This window comes from Sander lucioperca, chromosome 4, assembly GCF_008315115.2.
Source record: "Sander lucioperca isolate FBNREF2018 chromosome 4, SLUC_FBN_1.2, whole genome shotgun sequence".
NCBI lineage: Eukaryota > Metazoa > Chordata > Actinopteri > Perciformes > Percidae > Sander > Sander lucioperca.
Window position 1 is genome coordinate 42,716,329 of NC_050176.1, and position 22,723 is coordinate 42,739,051.

Consider the following 22,723-nt stretch of genomic DNA (forward strand, 5'->3'; position numbering starts at 1 on the left):
GTTATGGTGAAATATGCAAATTGCCCGACACATCACGTCATTCCACGGTAACACAGAAGGTTCCTAATTTGGCACCGTGAAGGTCATGAGATTCTGCTGACCCAATTTTCGATGGATGATGATATTGAATCTCCAAAGAGGACTTTCTAACAGTTCCATACTTGTAAACGGCCTAAAATGGCATGTTGTCACATGACTTATGACATCATCGTTCAAGGTATTGACTAATCATTCGCAAATTAGCGTCACATTATTCAGAGGGTTATACAAATAAAATACAAAACAACTCCAAAAACCCCTCTAGGAGGAAGTAGAAAATGTTTGCTTAAAATACATGAAAAATGCACAAAGCTAATGAGAGCAATTTGAAAACATGTCCGAAATAATGTGAGCAATGTAGGTACATAAAACCGTGGAAGGGGGAAGCTATGAAATTCGCTATTAAAGCATGAACCCGCTGCTGAATATTCTCGCTACGTTCACAAGTTTTGATGTGTGCACTGAATTTTGTGAGTTTCCATGCAGGGGTGTCAACAATTAAATCTAAGTAATTACTTGTTTAAATATGGGTGTAAAAGATTGTAAGTTTTTGTGCATCCTAAAGACCTCAAACATGTCGAATAAACACACGTAATCCAAAATGGCAGACCCTTGTCAAAATTAAAAAATATCAAAACGTTTTAATACATTCTTAAAGATGAGAGCAATGATCCAACCACATTCCCTATAAAATTAAAGGAATTTTATCCAGGGCTTTAAATTGACACCTGCCAAATGCACGTGAAAATTAACCTTGGCAGGTTACATTTTAAAGTTACGAGCCAATTTGGCCGGTGATGGATGAAGCGAATCGTCTTTTTGAATCGGCCGACTGCAGACATTTTTCCAGATTGGTCTGTTTTGCGCCAAGACATTTGGCCGGGTTTGTGTGTCTTTGGCTTGGAAACATAATCTTTATCTGGCATCACTGCTTGTAGCTCTAATCCTACATTTCCCATGAACACTTTGTCATGACGTGTCATACCACCGTTGGCTACGTGCCTAGCGTGCGTGGTATCGATTACGAGCTAAATCAGAGGAGCTGAAATTAAGTAGTAGAGTAACTTTAAAAATCTACTAGCTGTGTTGGCTGGTGATCAAAAAAGTTAATTTAAAGCCCTGATTTTATCCCAACCCTGGCGTGTGCTTGGGAGCGCTATGGAGCCCGCTGGCCAAGCCCGACCTCAAACACTGCAGAACTTCGAATTTTTCGCCAGTTCTGACATGTATTGCAAGTTTTTGAAACTCACATCAAATCACTGACCAAATCCTGTTTTTTCCACTTACGCAACATTACCAAATTAAGGGCTGTGGTCTCTCAGTCAGAACTGGAGATGCTCATCCTTGCCTTGATTTCCTCCCGTATTGACTATTGCAATTCACTCTTCTCCTTACTCAACAAATCTGTCCACCGCCTGCAATCCATTCAAAATGCTGCTGCTAGGCTACTTACTAGATCAAAAAGGCGCACCCATATCACCCCTCTACTCTGCTCCCTTCACTGGCTTCCTGTAACCTACATGATCCAATTCAAAATTCTCACCATAACCTATAGGGTTCTACATGGTCAGGCCCCTGCTTATCTTTCCAACATAATTCACCTACACACCCCCTCCCGGTCTCTCAGGTCTATCAACCAAAATCTGTTATCCACGCCACACACTCGTCTGAAGACATATGTCTTTGCTGCTATGGCACCCAGACTCTGGAATGCTCTGCTAACCAGCATTAGGTTTGCTGAGAATGTAGACTGTTTTAAGGGACAAGTGAATACTCACTTGTTCAGGCTAGCTTTTGGGTAGCCTATGTCTTTTATTTATTGATAATTTTATCTGTTGTATTTTTACTTTTTTTTATTCTTAGACTATTTTTCCACTATGTTTTATTGTCTATGCACATTGTAAAGCACTGTGTGACACTGTCTGTGTAAAGCACTGTATAAATAAATATTACTTACTTACTTATTTACTTACTTTTTAAGCATCCCAAGTTCCTCAGAAATGTAAAAAAAAAATAATCTCTACAAAAACAATATCTTTTAGTGACAGGGACCGTTGAATGCCTCATTGTTTGTGTAAAAAGAAACAAGTGTGATGACTGTTATCTTAAGTAAATCATATGATGATGAAATTGTTAGGGTTGTGGGTTTCTGTTATATTTCCTGTTTTATTTTGTTAACTTTTGCTCTGTGTTTCGATTGATTCCTGTTTCCCTATTTGTTCTGTTGTTCCTGAACTCATCTTTTATGTTTGGCTTGGTTTACTTCCTGTATTATTTTGTAGTGTTTGGTTTCATGTGTCTTGGTTTAGTTTTGTTTCCTGTTTGAGTCTGATTTGTCCCTAATATGTTTCACCTGTTGGCCCCCTCCCTGCTCGTTTGCCCCTGTGTTTAATGTCCTCTGTTCTGTTCAGTCCTTATCATGTCATCATTGTTGTTGAGTGTACCTGCTTGTTCCAGTTTTCTACATACCCCTTTGGTTTGGACCTTTTGATGCCATAGTAGAGTCCAGGCACTACTTTTGGAATTTTTACCATGTTTGGATTCTTAAAGACTTATGTAAGACTGGATTGTTTTCTGTTAAATGAATTCTACATCTTCATCTGTCCTATCGTGTCGTGCACTTTGGGTCCAGAATCCTTTTCCTGCCTCAGCACTCGGCCAGCTCTGACAGAAGTGTTTTAACTTGTACCGAGCTATGCACAAACAAGCCCATTAAAGTGGGGCGGCAAGCTGAAACACACTAGGCTACTCTGATAAAACGGCACAGGATATGTCCACATTCTGTTGTGTAGACCAGTTTTTATTAAAGAACAGCACTGCTAACAAAGCTCTGCTTACTGTACATTTCCTTCAGCTGCTTCACATTAAAAGCCTTCCACTGGTTCTATGGTGGAAAACTTTTATTGTGAAACAGCCAGAGGAAATAGAGAAAGTAGTGTGTAGGAGGCGATCAGTAACCAGTTCCTAAAGTCCTGAGAACTGACACAGAGAGACTGTTTGTTTAAAGCTGTTAAAGTTGGCTACTGTATAGTGGGCCTGCAGACAAACAGCCATAGTTATATTGTTACAAGTAATTAAAAGAGTGGAACTTCCTTTGTGAGTAGAGCTGAAGTTTAGTGTTAATCCTGGTTGTTGAAAGTGTAAATCTGATCAGCTGCAGACTCTGCTGTGTTGTTGAGAAAGACCTGATGAAGTCAGTTTGACTTTTCTTTCAGAGAGAAACAGAGTCTTGTCTCTACTGCAGCGTGGCTGACACGCTGACAAACTTAACTTTCATTTCTGGAGTGTGACGTTGTATCTCTCCTCTTTCCAGTGTTGGTCCGCCTCTTACTGCAGCTCTGTGGTTTGTTTCCTCCCACTCCTGTTGTTGGTGCTGCAGTGTAGCAGGGAGTCATGGAGACCCTGCACTTATCAATTATTGCTGTTTTATCAGTATTGAAATGTGGCTTTAAACAATAATGTAAACTTACAGCATAGAAAACTAAAGTTATTGTTATTGTCAGACGTTACCCGCAAGAAGAAGCTCTGCAGAACAACTATAGATGAAAACAGGAAAATTCTCTGATATTCCTGGTTTTTATTCTTAGTTCTAAATTGATTTTAAACTGTCTGTTGGGGAAATGATTAAAAATGTAAAATGATTGGTTTCAAGTCTTTAGACTATGTAAGATTCTTAGAGCCAGACATAAGGGAACAACATGAAAAGAGGATGACCATCAATTAATTTTGCATTTTCAAATGAAACATTATTTTTAACATTATTTTCAACATTTCAAGTCAGACAGTCGATTAAATATTAAGAATAACGTCAAAATGTTGAGAATAAAGTTGCTTTATATTTTGACTTGTTTCTCAAAATTTTGATTTCTGAATATTTCAACTATATTGTTTTTTTATTTTTATTTTTTAGTCTTGACATTTCAACTTTATTTCAGCATTTTGACTTATCTTGGTCTTTGCAAACAGACTTTATTTCTGTAATTATGCCACAATGATTCCGACTATTTCTTGTCTCATTATTGAGGAAAACAAACCAAAAAAAAACATCAAACAACCAATTACAGTAACTAAAAATATAAGAAATGCACAAAATTCGGAGTTCTAGTTTGCTCAGAATTTAGTCTTCTTAGTCATCGTCAACACATTTTATATGTATAATCAGAGGAATATTGCTGTATTTACATCAGATTCAATATAATTATATTATATTGTAAATCTAGACCTGGATTATCCCATTAAATTTGCAAGTTAGTTTTAATTTTGCTATTGCTTTGTTAGTCCTAATTTTACTTTTAGATATCTGGATTTGCATATTTACCAGTCATAATGTCAACTGTGGTTATCCGTAATTACATTTGTAGTCAAAGTTTACTTTAGATATTCAAAATGGCGTTTATGATATCTGAAATTAAAATGATGACCTCCTAGTCAATGTTTTTTTTTTTTTTTTTATTGCAATTTTTTCAATTAATATTTATTATTTTTCTTATGCCTGGCACTAATACTGAAAGTTCAACTTTATTCTTGACATTATGAATGTTTTCGAAATTCAATATAAAGATCATCCTCGACTGAAATACAACTTGTGTGTAAACCAGCTCTTCTGTTCAGTGTTTGGTGCTCAAGTCACTGCTTACTCAGGACTTGTGTTCAACAACTGCTTTATATTACAGTTTTTATTCTACAGTCAAATATTTACAGATTTCTTTGACTCATAAACCATGAGTCAAAATTCATACAGAATTCATGACACAAATAAAAAATGGCCAAAGTGACCAGTAATTATTCAAAACACTTTTCACACAAGATAGATACATCCATTAACTTTTTATACCCGGTATAACAACGACACATACTGTGTTCTGTAGACACTATGGAATGTAATATACCTTACTCTTACTCTTCTCTTATGTCAAGATGAAGTGTAATTTAATTTGCAAAGAATTGCTGCACATTTAACCATATGATAATAAATGGAATAAAGTGTAAATCAGTCAACACAGGAAACATATTCTGTAGAAAATAAGATGTAAAATATATGAGTATGTACATTTGTTCCTTTGATTAAAAATAAATCAATACCTGAAATAAAATCAGTGATTAGTTTACTCTGACAGGAGAGATGATCAGAGGGGCAGAGTTTTCCCCACCATCATTATCACAGGGACCAAAGTATGGGAAGAGTTTCTCAGTGAAGTAGCAGCCAGTAAAGGAGTAGATAAGAGCTGCAGCATCTACGTCATAAAAGGAGACCAGACCCTCCTCATAATCCACAAACACCCCCACCTTCTGAGGAGGAGACTTCAGAGAGAGAAGGACTGAAGGGTCATCATTAGCTGTGTAGTCATTTCTATTTCTCAACACTATAGTCCAGTAACCATCCTCAGGGCTCAGTGTGATTAGTCCCTTCCTGTTGATCCACTCTCTGGCCACTCCTAAAGTCCATTTAGTCTTTCCTTTAACTTGAACCTCAAAGTAAAATCTGCCTGAAGAGAAACTCTGTTTTCCTAAAACACTAACAGCATTAGAAAATCTCTCTGGGTTGTCTGGGAGATTCTTCTCTACATCACCAAGGTTCACTTGTTTCTTATCATCAGACAGGATGAGACCAGGATGTGCTGTATCAGGATCAAGAGTCACACCCACTGCATACTGCTGGACCCTCTTCAGCTCGGCTTCAAGCAGCTTCTTCTTCTCTTTACTGAGTGTCTCCTCCAGCTTAGCAACAGCTTTCACCACAGTCCCCTCATATGAGGTATGAACGCTGACCTCTGTCCAGTCCTTGGTGGGTGGAGGTTGTTGGATGTTTAGGGACTGGACACTCTGGAGAAGATGGAGGTGGTCTTCAGAGCGTAACACCTGCTCCACCTCAGTGCTTCTCTTCATCAGCTCAGAGATTTCCTGTTCCAGCTCTTTGATGAAAGCTTCGGCCTTTTTTTCTGTTGTTTTCTGCTTCTCTTTGATCGTGTTGATGAGCTCATTCAGGCCTCTCTCAACAGACTCCTTCAGAGAAGTGAAGACCTGAACACCTTCTGCTATCTCTCTGTCTGCATCTTCCTCACTGAGGTTGACTGAGTGTTTGATCTCCTGAATCTTCAGTCGTCTCTTCTGGATCATCTGCTGAATTTCAGCCTCTGTCTTCCCCAGCTTGACCTTCTTTCTTTCATATCCTTCTTTCAGAGGAACAACATCATGCTTCCTGTGATCTAAAACAGAGCAGAGCATGCAGACACATGTCTGGTCGGTCTTACAGAACAGCTCCAGAGGTTTATCGTGCTCCGTACACATCCTGCCTTCCAGGTTCTCCACAGGGTCGATCAGCTGATGTCTTTTCAGACGTGAAGCTGTCAGATGAGGCTCCAGGTGAGTCTCACAGTAGGAGGCCAGACACACCACGCAGGACTTCAGGGCCTTCAGTTTGGTTCCAGTGCAGACGTCACAGGGAACTTCTCCTGGTTTGGACACTTGTTGCTCTGAGCTGCTGCTGCTGGCTTTCTGTTGAGCTGACTGTCTGAACTGAGCAACCATCTCAGAGATGAAAGTGTTGACGTGCAGCTCAGGTCTTGTGTTGAAAACCTTTTCACACATTGGACACAGGTACTGGTCATTAGTATTCCAGTGTTCAGTGATGCAGTTCTTGCAGAATTTGTGACCACATGGTGTGGTGACAGGATCAGTGAACACATCCAGACAGATGGAGCACAGAAACTGATCTTCAGATGGCAGATAGTTTGCAGCAGCCATATCTACACATGGTTTGAATAAAAAGAAAAACATATTCAAAATCTGTGAATAGACTGATCTTAGCCTACAGCCTAGAGTTACTTTAGCAACAAGTAACGTTATCTGTCCAAAACTCTTAATCACCTTGATACTGAGTTCACTCTCACCAAACTGGTCTTATAACTTCATGACAGGTCCAAACTGTTCTACTTTACTTGAGGTCAAGGAAAAATATTTATGGACATATTACAGTTTAATTCGATGTTAACGATATTAATTAATGATTATTGGGCCTGCCATGGCATAGTTATGACAGGGTAGCCTAATGCCAAGTTGTCAAAACACAAACATGTCAAACAATGCTAACTTAGCATTAAAAGGGTCATCATTTACCAAATGACACTTAAAGCTATAGTGTGTAGTTTCCACCACACCCATGATGAATACTAAGTAACGGCAACAATTATGAGCGCTAATGTCGCCGATGACACCATCCTGAGAAATACAGAGAGAGTTTGGTGGAGCTGAGAGTCTTAATTGGCTTTGTAGCAACTCATTTAGTAATGGCTTGAATGTAACGGACGTTCATTAATATAAAAAAGTGACGTACTAAAGCCTTAATGAATTCATGTTCATGATAGGTGTCATGTCATAATTATGACGGTGTCATGTCAGTTTTTAACACACCCCTTCAAATGGGTCATGTAACAACATCAAACTATTTTGATATAAACAGAATGTCTTCATCCCATATCCTGTTTAAATAAATATCAATATAAATGTAAAAGTTGATATATCGGCCAGTCCTCGATTTTAAAGGAGAAATGGAAACTAAATTTTAAGCAGCATGCTAATAAATGACAACCACACATGAAGAGCTGAAGTCTGTCATATATTCTGTTAGCTTTTGTTCAACCAGCTTTTAGTTCTTGAAATAAAGGCTGTCTTGTTGTTTTAGCCTTGCTAGCAGCATGACACCAAACACTACTATAATGTCCAAGAAAGATAACATCATCATGAAACTACAACTTTAACCCTAACACATCTGATTGGAATGAGTGGAGCACTGTCCCGTAAGTTTGCCCCCCCATATCTATATATTTATTTATTTAAACTCATGCTGGAGGCATTAGGTTTAGCTGAACCTTATAAAGACCTGAAAGATATCACGGGCGCCTAAAACAGACAGAATGTGTTGTGTTGACTTCCTCCGTGACCTTGGCAGTCTTATCATCCAGCTGTTACTGTTAGTGACACAGAGTTGAAGTACTTGTCCACCTGGAAAGGTTATGAGGTTATATTGGCCACTGACCTGAATGAGACCTGGGTACCACTAACTCAACTTACAGAGCATGAGCTTGAAATTCCACTACAGTAATGTTACAACAAATAGAGACTACACTGAAATAAATGTACAATTTTTTTATCTATAAAATAGTTTTTTTTATCTGTTTACAATCTTAAATGATGCATCGTTCATGGCGTTGTTTACAGCTGGAGAATGTGTTGCTGCCGAGTGTACAACTTGTATCAGCAGGTCACAAATAACAATCTGTTCCCTTACAGGTATTGTGTTTCTCATGTCCACCCACTCTTTCTTCCTGAAAATACAAATTAAAAAGGGTGACTGACCTTCTGGTCTTCGTTCAAGACGCACATGAGATTTTGTTGCTGGTATTTCTTTAGATGGCGGATACTTTCCAGCAGCCATATCTACACATAGTTTGAATAAAAAGAAAAACATTAAAAATCTGTGAACAGACTGATATTAGGCTACAGCCTACGGTTACTTTAGCAACAAGTAATGTTATCTGTCCAAAACTCTTAATCACCTTGATACCAAGTTCACTCTGCCAAACTGGTCTTATAACTTCATGTCAGGTCCAAACTGAGTGAAAATGAAAAGAAGGAACAGTCAAGCAAAATAAATAAACAAGACCACACAGCCATGAACACTAGAATAATAACAATATATTTAAATAAATAACTTAATGAAAAAGCATAAAGAGTAGTTTTAGCTGTTGATAACCATGGACAACCAACATTTGTTTGTGTGTGTGTCTGTGGGCGAGTGTATGTGTCTATGTGTGCGTGTGTGTGTGTGTGTGTGTGTGTGTGTGTGTGTGTGTGTGTGTGTGTGTGTGTGAGGAGCCATGCCCCCCCCCGACCCAACCCAGGCCAGGCTAGGCGGCCACCAACCCCATGGTGACCCCGATGCCCCGGGGCTCCAGGGGCAGGACACAAGGCCAATGAGACCCCCCCGCCACACCCCCAACTCCCACGCATGCCACTGTAAATGTATTGTGTTGGATGCATGTCATGATTTGTGAAGTGTTGTATGGTGGAGTGGAGATAAGGTGCGTGGTAACTAAAGTGCAGTTACAAATTGGGGGGTAGTTGCGAGTCGCGACATGGGCACCCCATAACTGGCAGGTAGTGGAGCTTCCTAACATGCCCCTACCACCCCCCAAGCCCTCTGTGTCTAATGTGTGATTAAAATTGAGGGGCGGCCAGTGGGGGAAGAAGGAGGGTGAGGCCCCAATAAAGTAGCCCCGCCCACCAAACGCCTCACCGTCCGTCCGCCCCACAGAGTCCTAAGGTTGTATGTATTGAGACATAACCGAAGGGGGAAGGTGGAGGAGGTCAGAGGGAGGCCAAATTGGTCCTCCCCACTGGGGCCAGGTTCCTGACTGGCGCCAGCATTCAGCCCCGTCCCCGTGCCTGTGTATATATATATATATATATATATATAGGGCTGTCAAACGGTTAATTTTTTTAATTGCGATTAATCGCTGAATATCTATAGTTAATCGATTAATCGCATATTTTATCACATGATTAAAATTCTATTATCTTTACTATTTAGAACTGTTTTTAAGTACATATTAACAATGGAAAGCAATTCTTACCAGTGTATCTTGATTGGGAATCAAACTAATGCAAAGAAAGTTACTTTATGAACTTTACTTTAAGATTTGTATTTGTCATACAACAAACTTATTTATTTACTGTAAACAAAAGAAAAATGTGTGAATCTGTCATTATTGCACAATTCCTGCACGTACCTAATTAAAAAACTAAAAATCCCTATCCTTACCAGAGTCAATATAATGTTTAGTAACTCCTAAATAATTTTGATTACTCACTGGTAACCACTGATTAACCCAGTGATCCCCGGTTAATAAGACAGCGTTTGCACACCTTGCAGCAGTTCCAGTTGGGCTGCTTTCTGTGTATGCGTGAAAACTACTCAATGGCAATGAGACGGGTCAGAACATGCCAACCGTAGTACGTCTTTAAGACCCGAGTCCTCTACGATGCTGACAGGTCTGCAGTTGGTTGCCACCCGTTATGCAAGAGCTGTAGTATTTTTGTTGGATTTGGTTTCATCCACAGGTCGGCAAGTAGCGCTCTCCAAAATAGTGCTTTGCCTGAGTGGGTAGCATGCTAGCATGCTAGGGTAGCATCAACCTGAGTCACGTTAATTAGCTCATAGGTGGTAGCTCAAGCTTGACGTGCTTCGGTGATATTTTAATTTGGCTTTACTCAATGCTGCATATGGCTTTCGACTTGTCTACGAGCCGTCCGGGAGTTTTGGAAGATAAAAAGCGTCATTCAGATTGTGTTGCTACTGCATTTCTCCATCCTGCCTGCAGCTTGCAGCAGCAGGAAGTATGGCAGCTTGATGATAAGTAACGGTGCAGCAAAGGGTCAAAATAGTAGCCTGTCAGGCACGATGCCAAGCCGAGTGAATTGTAAAAATAAATTAATAAATGGCATCATTCGATTAATGTGATTAAAAAAAATTGACGCGTTATGCTCAGCCGACAGCCCTAATATGTATATATATATACATACAGTGGTGTGCATAAGGTTACACACCCATGCTAAATTTGACTAAAAAGAGGAATCATCTTTCATCATCTCAAAAAAAATCATCTTTTGTAAATTGATCTTAATGCCTTAATTAAAAAAATTAGGAAAAATCCAATCTTTAAGAACACCAATTTTCTTTTTGAATGAATGATGTATCGTAAATAAATAAATGTTCTTCCTTAAAATACAGGGGGCATAAGTCAGTGCACCCCTATATTAAATTCCCATAGAGGCAGGCAGATTTTTATTTTTAAAGGCCAGTTATTTCATGGATCCAGGATACTATGCATCCTGATGAAGTTCCCTTGGCCCCCACATCATCACATACCCTTCACCATACCCCCACATCATCACATACCCTTCACCATACCCCCACATCATCACATACCCTTCACCATATCCCACATCATCACATACCCTTCACCATACCCCCACATCATCACATACCCTTCACCATACCCCACATCATCACATACCCTTCACCATACCCCCACATCATCACATACCCTTCACCATACCTAGAGATTGGCATGGGGTACTTTCCATAAAATCATCTCTCAATGCAAATCAAACCAGCTATTAGGTTAACTGACATAAAACCATGCTAATCTCTAGGTATGGTGAAGGGTAAAATAAAAATCTGCCTGCCTCTATGGGAATTTAACATTTATCAGGATGCATAGTATCCTGGATCCATGAAATAACTGGCCTTTAAAAATAAAAGTCTGCCTGCCTCTATGGGAATTTAACATAGGGGTGTACTTACTTCTGCCCACTGTATGTTAAGTATGAACATTTATTTATTTATGATACATTATTCATTCACAAAGAAAATTGGTGTCCTTAAAGGTTGGATTTTTCCTCATTTTTTTAATTAAGGCATTACGATCAATTTCCAAAAGATGATTTTTTTATTCCTCTTTTTAGTTAACTTTAGCATGGGTGTGTAAACTTATGCACACCACATATATATGTGGTGTGCAAATATATATATATATATATATATATATATATATATATATATAGAATGTGGGCACAAGTGTTTCCCAGAATTCCTTGTAGAATTCAGCAGGAAAACCATAAGGCCCAGGGGCTTTATTATTCGGCATATGCAAGAGGGCTTCATGGAGTTCAGCCATTGAAACAGGTAAATCCAGACTGCTGCAATTTTTAACGTAACAGCAAGGAAACAAACAGCAGGAAAACGCAAAGCAGAGCCAGACCCTGATCCGCTAGCCTCTGACCTCACGAGAATAAACAGCTGATCAAGTTTCAGAGAATAAAGTATTCAGGCTGATGGAGACGTTCTGACACTCCCTCATATCTCAGCAGTGAAGTCAGCGGAGATTAAAATCTAACTTGTTTCCTGGTGATGATTAAATCTGACTCAACTGAACATAAGAAGGCTCATTTTGGCCAAAATGTCACACTTCATAGAATAATTACTGAGTTACTTCAGATCTACAAACATAGAATAATTACTGAGTTACTTCAGATCTACAAACATAGAATAATTACTGAGTTACTTCAGATCTACAAACATAGAATCATTACTGACTTACTTCAGATCTACAAACAGTTTACAATAGTGCTGAAAGAATGTATCACTGCTCTCATCTTAAAGTATATTATGTAGCCCCAAAATATCACAAATGATAGCTGAGTTTCTTCATCAAAGGTGTGTAATGTTACCTGTCAGGCTGCTCCGCTCTTAAAGTCCCGTTCAGATGAGGTCAAAGAGACGTGGTACCTTCATCAGCAGACACTGACAGATGATGCTGCTGTCTGTGTTCATCTGACTCATCCTAACACCTTTATATCTAGAACTGTCATGTGACATGTGAGCAGGACCCAGTCACACCTGTAGGGCTGCCAGTCAGCGCTCTGATTGGACAGTTTTCAGGTTAATTATGTAATGTGGGAGGAACAGTCTGAACTCAGAACAACATGTACACACCTCGAGTTTCAAGGAAACTGAAGTAGGAATGTTGTCTGTCCAGCATTGCTCCACCTCTTACTGCAGCTCTGTTGTTAGGTTTTGTTTCCTCATATTTAGATATGATTTTAGTAACACACTCAGGTGTGGAGCGGGGGGGGGGGTTGGCTTCTAGGACTCCAGCAGGGATGTGCACAGACAATTTGGGTGGCAGGGGCTCAAAGAAAAAAGGCCTAATAGTAATAGTAATAAAAATGTAAAGAAAATGTTACATAGGCCTATATTAACACATTTCTGACTACCTTACCAATTTACTACAGGTGTGACCTCCAAAGAGTTTAAACTGCAGAAACACTGAAGCCCAAAAACAAGAAGGAAGAAAAAAAGGTTAATGAACTCGTGACAACATGTACACACCTCGAGTTTGATTTCAAGGAAACTGACGTTGGACTGTTGTCTGTCCAGAGTTGCTCCGCCTCTTCAATTTTAAGATGATGCTAAATGGGATTGATGGCTTCAATTTGGATGAAGAAGCAGCTAAAGGAGAATGAATGAGTCTGAAAAGGAATGGGTCAGATTAGGGAATCTCAATCAACTGACACAGACACACGTACAAATGAACACACATACACACACACACAAACAAACACACACACACACACACACACACACACACACAAAGAGACACAAACACAGCAACCTGATCCCACAGAATTCCACGAAATGAACACGGCCCCTTAATTCAAAATCTGTGGCAGTTTCACAGAATCGCAAAATAATGCGTGATGGGCCCACGGAAGAATTCCGTGAAATGAACACGGCCCCTTAAATTAAACACAGACATATTGGCAATTGAAGAATTTATTCATTTCCCAAACAGGAGCCTCAGTAGCGTGAGGAAGAACCATACACAGCCACAACAGTCTGGCACCTCCTCCTCATGCTGGTCACCAGCCTGGTCACACACTGCTGTGGGATGGCATCCCATTCTTCAACCAGCATTTGTCGCAAGTCAGCCAACGTGGTCGTGTTGGTCACTCTGGCACGAACAGCACGCCCAAGCTGATCCCACAAGTGTTCAATGGGGTTGAGGTCAGGACTGCTGGCAGGCCGTTCCATCCTCTCCACTCCCACATTCTGGAGGTAGTCTCTGATAAACCCCGCCCTGTGGGGGCGAGCGTTGTCATCTTGGAGGATAGAGTTCGGTCCCAGACTGTGGACATATGGGATTGCCACTGGTTACAGAATCTCATCTCTATATCTCTCTGCATTGAGATTGCCTCCAATGATGACAAGCCTCAAAACAAGTGTCAATAGCAACAGCAAAATAAGCTGTTTGGCAATGGCAGAGAAGATTTGGCAAATTTTTCATGGGCGCAACCCACATATTCAGCGCTGCTGCTCATCCCACAAATGCATGTTCCTTACAAATAGGGCACCATTTGTAAGGGAACTAAACAGGCTTTCCAACGGTATAAGATTTATTGCCAAATAGCATTGTTACCACAGAGAAATAATCTACCAAACACAAATTTCCTTACTTTTTGTGCTAAGTTTAGTTGTACCATATGATGCGACAGACTTATGTTAATATTTCACCAGGTTGTTGTTAAATAGCAACACGGAAAGTATCAGTTCTCACATTATCACATGTAATACACCATGGTTGGTGTATTAACTTTCAAAACAGATGTTTCCCTCAAACTTTGAACACTGAAAAATGTAATGCATGATGAGGTTGGGCTTTACAGCCAGTTAGAAACACAGACAAACATGTATTCTTTGGTGCAGATACCAAAATGTTGAAAAATACACTTATGAAATTGAAACAGAGTTATTAATTTGTGTGTCTTCACATTGCATTGCAGTAGTTCCCATAAAGTTATCCTACAACTGATGTTGATACTGTACTGTATGGATGGTAGCTACAGGACATGATTTGAATTCATAAGATTTAACAATACAGTGTTAGGGACAGATCAGATGGCCAGAGACTTGAGACTTGACTTGGACTTCCAAAAAATGACTTGTGAACATCTCTGATGTCTAGTAGCATAGTCATATTTATTTAAACTAAACATTAAATTATTATAAAAAAAATAGATGGTTTCTTTGTTACAAGAATGTTCCTAAAAATACAAATAATGAATAAAGTAATCTGTTTTTCACAGATAACCAACCTAAACATTTGTGAATTGTAACATTTGTTATATATCACACCTGAGAGTTATACGTGCTGCTGTGTTTTGTACAATTTGCATTTTTGTTATTTGTTCTTGAGTTGTATTAGGCCATACTGCTGAACAATAGTCAATATTAGACAATATTAAATATTGAATCACCACTTTGGTTGAGCTTTGTGACAAACATGGTGCCGATATATCTTCTGAGGCTGAGACTTCAGAGAGACAGTCCAGAATGTTGGCCCCACAAAGCTGTCGGGATCCCACAAGTATACTGGACTCCAAGTTTTTGGACCCCATGAACAAGCCCACACACACACACACACACACACACACACACCCATAGACACACACACACACACACACACTTACACACACACACACACACAGCCACATATAGGCTACAATTAACAGTTTTCCCCTGTCTCTTTCTATCGGAGAGAGAGTTCTAAACATTTAGTCTTCTAAACATTTAGTCTTCTAAACAGGATCGCTTTGTGACTGGCACTTAGAAATACGCGTCCCGGAATGAATGGCCAGGCACGCGATCAGATGCGCATCTACGCTTTGCGGATGAGCTTAACTAAGCCTCTCAAAATCTGACGAAAATCTTTTAAACTGACCTTTGTTGATCTGAAATGAAGACAGATTCAGCAACTGTATGGCGTATTTCTCGCTTAAAATGTTTTCAGAAACACGTTTCGGTGAACTACTTTCGTAAAATACGAGATCATAGTTTCCGAACGAGCCGCCATTATGGTCGGGGAGAAGCCGCGTTCGTCCAATCAACTGCCGGTTTTCATTTTTTGGGCGACAATACAGATTAGCGCCGCCTGCTGTTATGGAGACGGATTACGTCTCGCGCACGCGCAGAACGTACGCTCAAGTTGGCGTCGCTTCGGTGTGTTCCGAGGCACTTTTTTGACCAACTCGGGGAGGCAGTCAGTCCGTCAGTCCGGTTGGTGTGTCAGAGCCTTAACTTAGCAAGCCATCGTGGATGAGAAGTCATGAAACAGTTTTGTAAGAACACAAACTCATCTCTTCGTCTTGTCGTGTTTTTCAGGAATGGAACCTGCCTGTCCACATCTGTCAAGGTAACCATTGACGGAAACACTGCAACAACGTCAAGTAAGTTACCCAATCTGTTTTTGGAGCCAATGGAGTCGCCCCATGCTAGAAATGAGGTTCTTAGGTTTTCAGTCTCATGCTGGGTTTCCACAGGCAGCTTTTTTCAACTACAACTCCGCTGTAAGGTATCTGTGATGAGCAGCGAATTCCAAGCGTAATTGTGTCACCACAACATGATGCCAACGGTGTTCCCGTTTTGCAGACAACGTGATGTTGTTGTTGATACATTTCTGTCAGTCTGTAAATCTGGCCTATCACAAACTATTTGGTATGTTTTCTACTCCGGTCACACATTTTGCCGCTTGCTCCAACCCTCTGCTAAGCTAGCTGTTAGCATCACTGTAGTCACACAGAGACGTATCATAAAGTAAGCTGTAGGAAAATCACAATCTTTTCATTTGCTTGTAATTTCGAATATAGCACGTGTGTATACACAGGAGAATATACTGGAGGCACGTCCGCGAGTCTGCCCTCTCATTGGCTACCGCTCTGCAAAAGTTGACTCGGAGTCATCTTTGGGAGTGCGGGGAGAGCGGTGAACATCCGGGACACTTTCGCCACCGTCAGTGGATTTCGCTCGTACCGCTGTTCTCATAGGGAGTGAATTGAATCGCTCCGCTCTGCCGTTATATCAGCTGCCTGGGGAAACCCCACGTTAGGCATAGGTTTTGTTTCAACATTCAACATTAGACACACACACACACACACAATAACTGGGTGCTTTGGGGGTTGTCCCCCAGAAATGTTTCTGCGTCAAACACTTCATCTCCTGCACTTTGAGAAATGAATCTGTAAAGTAACAGAAAAGGTTCTGGCAGCTCATAACCTGGACTTTGCCCTGTAAGTAAACAACTGAAAAGATGTGTGTAGCTGCAGCTAAAATACAGAACGTTTGTAAGGGGAGAGAGAGGGGGAATGACATGCAGCCGTAGGTCAGAACCGAACCCACGGCGGCTGCGTCGAGGGCTGAACCTCTGTATATGGGCACGCGCTCTACCAGGTGAACTACTCAGACGCCCAGGTTATCAGTGTTAAGGCTAAAAAGACAGTTTCTGTTTCAGATTGAGAATAATGGTGTTTTTTTGTTTCTCTCCTCAGTCGCCAACACCACCTCGGTGTTCCACCTGCTGCCGAGCTGCGAAGGCTGTCTGCTCTTGAGCATCAACGCCACCGCCAGAGACCTCGATAAGTTCGCTACCATGATGAAACTCAACGTGGCTGTTTCGGGGGAAGAGATCAACATCCGCTCTCTTTATCTGTTAGGTAGGTAGGAAGGAAGGAGCCTGAGAGAAAATAACACATTTTATATCTGAAACAAACCGTCCATTTGTGTTTGTTTTGTTTCCAGGCAGAGAGGCGACCCTGAAGGACTCGGACCTGGAGCGTTTCAAGCAGCAGGCGAGCTGCCTCGGCTTCTCCGGAGAACCAGACTTAATCTATGACCCCAAAAAAGGTGCTACACCCTTTTTTGGCCTGTCAGATGAAACAACAAAATCAAAGAGCCCTATCTCGCACCCGGCGCAGAGCGAAGCCCGACCCAAGGGTCTTTACTAGTTTAAGACCAACACAGTTGTCAGTTTCCCGTCCAGCGCCCACGTCGTTTAAACGCCCATGGGCGCTGGTCTTACAGGGAGTATTGCTAGCTTGAGGAAGTGAAGTGATGGCGCCATTGACCAACAAAAACCTGGTCTAAAGTCAATAATGCAGTATTTCATTGTTATTTTAACAGAGCATTAGTGAAATGCGCCTAGTCTCGTGCACAGCGCGCGCACACTATGCTTGTTACACACACAGGGACACAGAGCAGCACACACACATGCAGAAGATTACAAATATGGCAAATCCTCCATCATAATAGCAATGCGCCAAGGTCCAAACGCGCCTAGCTTTTAAAGGGAATGGGAGATGACATGATTGGTTTATTGCATTACATGTCATTTAGCTGACACTTTTATCCAAAGCGACTTACAATTGCTACATATGTCAGAGGCCGCACGCCTCTGGAGCAACTAGGGGTTAAGTGTCTTGCTCAGGGACACATTGGTTGATGTATCACAGTGGGATTCGAATCCGGGTATCCCGCACCAAAGGCACGTGTCATATCCAGTGCGCCCGGCGCACGGACCCTTTTTTCTGCCGTAAAACTAGCAAAAGTGGATTTGTACACGCCCGAAACACACCTGCGCCAGGCACTTCACGCCGTGCGCTTAGATCGTTAAAATAGGGCCCATATCAGTCATTATCCACCTGTCTGATGAAACAATGAAATCAAGATGTGTGACGTCAGACAGAACTGATTTCTTTATTCCTCCCTTTCTCTCTGCAGGTTTCTGTGCCGAAGGCGAAGGCTTAAAGGTGGAAATCTGAAGTTAACAACAACTTTCGTGAATATTTCAAACTGTAACTGAGAAAGTTATAGAGACAAAAGGTGACATCATCAAATGTGTGGTCCATATTTTGTATTCACGATCTAATAAAATGGTGTAACACCAAGGTTTTCAAGCTGTGTGTGTGTGTGTGTGAAGATATTGGGTGAGGTGAAATGAACAGGTGCATACAGGTATTTGAACATCAACAGGAAGTTTAAGCAATATTATATAAGAGTGTGTGATTTAACGTCATTATTGGCACAAAAGTGATGCAGCTAGGACCGAGGCACTTGCTATACATACAATGGTTAGCAACAAAATAAAAGTTTATATTCAGCTGTATTCATATTGTGGGCCAATTCCCTCTCAAATAGGGTTGGGTACTGAAACGCATCGTTAAATTATTTATGGTTATTTATTGTGTGGCACTTTTTATCTTTTTTAAGCACTTTTAACACAGCACTTATTACTAATTTGATATGATGTGTATACATTTTTTTAACCTCAAGGGCAAGTAATTCAGACAGTATTGATGACTTTTTAAATATTTTAATTTAATTTTTGAGTTTGAATAAGATGTTTTAAATTTGGGCTAGAATTTATTTTGTATTGTGACACCGGGTTATTTATTTACAGAACTATATATATATATATATATATATATATATATATATATATATATATATATATATAATTTATTTTATGTATTTATATAATTTATTTTATGTATTTATTTAGTCAATTCTCTAGGATAGACACCAGGGTAGTTGTGGAGGTGAGCTTTTATTTAACCCTTGTGTTGTCTTCCTGTCAACCTTGAAAAAAATTTTTTTTTAATTTTTTTCGACGTTTTTGATACCTTTTTTTCAAAGTTTGTTTTTGCTTTATCCAACGTTTTAAATTGTAAACTTTTTCTTCTACACATTTTCAGCGCTTATTTCTACGTCCCATATTTTCTGATATAAAACAAAAATTGAAAACGGGTCAATGTGACCCGAAGTCAACACAAGGGTTAAAGTTTTAATCGCCTGCTGTCCATCCTGTCCAGTGGTCCTTTTAACCTGCTTTTAATATCTGGCCGTCTTTTAAACAGCTTTTATATAACCCAACACGGTTTTTAGTGTTTTATTCACACCAGTGGTCCCCTTGTGCCCGTGCCCCTCGCAGCACCCATCCTGGGCGCTGCATTTTAACCCAAACCTAACCCTAACCATTTGTTGTTGTAGCCTAAACATAACCTGCGGCTTAAAGGTAGATGAGAGAATTAGGAACTACACTCCCAGGGCTGTTCTTCGTGGAGAAATGGTAGAAAAAAAAACAAACAGGAAGTGAAATTTCACACACTTCCTGTTATCATAGAAACGGGTGACTGGCATGGCTGGATACAATAATCCCAATAGTTCAATTGTAACTTTTTCTCAAACCTCTACAACCTTCAGGAAGGGAGTTACAACACTAAAAGCCCTAAGCCACGCCCACAAACGCCTTTAAAACGATCTTTTAACCACTACCTGTCATCCCATAGACACGTGACTCGTACGATTGGATACGGAAGACTCCTCGGGCCTGGCTGACTGAGGTGGTTCTAGCTAGCGCTGTTAACAGACGCCCTAGTTGGCCAGGTGGTAAGTCATTTGTTTATTATATTAAGATGATGTCAAACCTAACATGTTTTTTAGGTATAGGATGGTATTAATAAAATCAATAATTATTTTACTTAGAATATGGTAATTCTATTGCACCAAACAATATAGTTCTTCAAACATTATTCTTAGGATACGGTAATTCTTTTGCGTCAAATAATATAATTTTTCAAACAATTAATATAAAGCAAAAATAAACCTCAAAACCAATTATAATATACCTCAAGACAGACTATAATCCTGAATAAACTTTGGATTGGCTATGGGACACACTCCGGGGACCGATCAACCTCGGTGGGCCGCCCTTGGAGGAGGGTGTCTAGTTGGTAATGGCCAAAACACCTGATGAATCCAAGGTTCACTACTGACGCGGTGTCCTAAAATTTAGAATAAAATCTATGCAAGACTATGCAACAATTCCAAACAAAATAAAGACAGCACTAAATCCAGATCCTACAGAGCAGACCTAAAAGCAAAACTATGCATTTTAAGGAAACGTTTAATAAAGCAACAGGCTTAAAACAGACTCCAGAGCCTAGAAGTATGACTATGCAAAACTCTTTAATAAACCGAAAAGAATGACTGACATTTCAGACAGAAACACACAGCCCAAAAACCAGATAGGAAACTAATGAACATAGTGAATATCAGGATGCTGTCAGCTTGGCTGCAGCGAAGAGCTTCTCGGATGTTTTCATGTCAGGCTGAAAACTTTCACCCTTAGCTTTTTGCGGGGCTAGTAAAATCACAAATATTTTGCTTCCATAGAATCTGTACTGGACAGGAGGATTTTATGCAAAGCACTAAGGAGTAGTTTGCTGTCCTTACCACTAGAGGGTACTCTAGGACCTTATTACCTAAGGTACTCAGGACTAGGGATGAGCGAGTACAGCATTATCTGTATCTGTTAACCATATGAATTATCTGTATCTGTATCTGTACTCGGACTGGGCGGGGCCTAACCCGGAAATGGGCGGGATTTAACCCGGATGTGGGTCAGGTTGTCTTGAAATGGGCGGGGCTTTATCCAGTATGTTATTTTAAGCATGCAATTGATATGGGTTGATCAGAAATTGTTATATTTATTGCTGATTAGAAAACTATTTACATGACAGCATCAGCATTGAGCTTCAGATCAATGGTTTTGATCACGATAACAAACAAACTATATACAGAACAAGAACAATGAATACAACACATGCGGTTGCAATTATGAAGTAAAATGTAATGAACAAGAGTTTTCATACTCAACATAACTTTCTTTTTTTAACTTTTAATTTTTTTATGATCAGTGTGATTTTTTTTTTTTTTTTTTTGGTTCTTTTTTTTTTTTTATTTCCACACCAGGTATGTGTGTGTGTGTGTGTGTGTGTGTGTGTGTGTGCGTGCGTGTGTGTGTGTGTGTGTGTGTGTGTGTGTGTGTGTGTGTGTGAGTGAGAGAGAGTGTGTGTGTGAGTGAGTGAGTAAGTAAGAGAGAGACAGAGAGAGAGAGAGAGAGAGAGAAAGAGAGAGAGGGGGGCGGGGGGGACTGTGTTCTACGGATCAAATAGTCCGACGCTGTTTTTCAGATCTGTTTAGAGCCAGCTGACGGTTTAAAAAAGAAAAAAAATCTCCTACCGGCAGAGACGCAACGCGAGTCGCATTCTACCAAGCACCACGTCTGAACAAACCCCACGTTTACCAAAAACAAACCTGAAGCTGAAGAAACCCTAAACGTTAACGGAAAAGACCCGCGAACCTGAGTGACTGAGGGAGAGAGAGAGCGAGAGAGAGTTGTTCTGTGTGAGTGAGCAGAGCGGGACACAGCAACACAATAAATCTGTATGTGTGTGGGGAAGGGGCGCTGTGACTAGCCTATCACAGAACGCAGACACAGTCAGCTACCCAATGAGGATTTTTATTCAATCCGAGCACAGATATTGACTCGTATTACTCGTATAATACTCGTACTCGGCAAAAGTGCTTATCCGTACCGGATACTCGTTTCAGCCGAGTTTCCGGCTCAACTCTACTCAGGACCTTCCAGAAAACTAAACCTATTGATGTCAGTCCTCTATTACCAGTTGTCACTACGTATTCTCCAGCTACAGTACAGCTTGTTAAAGTGATCAAAAGTAATTTCCACCATTTTGTGGAACAGTCTCAGCTGCTGAGGGATTTTAGGATCATTGCTGCATTCAGAAAAAATAGGAATTTACAGGACCTTTTGGTGAAGGCCAAATTGAAATCAATCTCTGACCCTAGACCATTTTGGCACGGGGAATTTTTTATGCAACAATCCTTTGTTCGCAATCAACATAACCAAATATATATATATAAGACAGAGAAATGTTTATGTACATTCAAAAAATTGTGTTTATTTAATAAGGTGCAAACAGTGTGGTATCCAATATGTGGAGGAGACAGGAAACAGTTTACTTACCAGATTTACTCAGCATAGGTATAACATTTGTAGAAAAAAGGTAACACACATTCCTTTGGTTAAACATTTTATTGAGTATAATTGGTCACAATTAACTGCTGCAGTTCTGCAGTGCAATCCCCGCTGGTCCATAGCACAGAGGAGGAAAACTGAAAGATATTGGATACACCTATTAAGCACCTTGCAACCTTTAGGGCTGAATGAGAGGTGAGGTAGTTTGGTCTTATTGATGTACTAGGTTTGTGCATTTAATATCGACGCCTACGGCGCTGATATTCATATTCTTTCTCTCCTAACCATAATTTCAATCAGGCAGTAGACAGCCATACGGTTTCCCATACACACCAATGGTGTAGCTCAGTCAGTTCTCATTGGTTGTGAGAACCACATGGGATAAACAGGAA

General features: G+C 40.3%; 1 protein-coding gene and 1 pseudogene across 2 annotated transcripts in view; both read right to left on the reverse strand.

Annotated features, from left to right (window-relative positions):
* LOC116050945 overlaps positions 1-22,723 on the reverse strand; it is a 53,968-nt pseudogene that overhangs the window by 2,447 nt on the left and 28,798 nt on the right.
* LOC116050933 (E3 ubiquitin-protein ligase TRIM21-like) overlaps positions 5,056-22,723 on the reverse strand; it is a 46,466-nt gene continuing 28,798 nt past the window's right edge. The window contains exons 1-2 of one of the 2 annotated variants that reach the window (XM_031301156.2): positions 12,331-12,398; positions 5,056-6,785 (exon numbers count right to left, since the gene is read on the reverse strand). In XM_031301156.2, coding sequence (XP_031157016.1) covers positions 5,140-6,783 — 1,644 coding nt within the window. In that variant the 5' untranslated portion in view covers positions 6,784-6,785; positions 12,331-12,398 and the 3' untranslated portion in view covers positions 5,056-5,139. Of the gene's footprint in view, positions 6,786-12,330; positions 12,399-22,723 lie in introns of those variants that run through there. The other variant, XM_031301155.2, reaches the window with a different exon arrangement.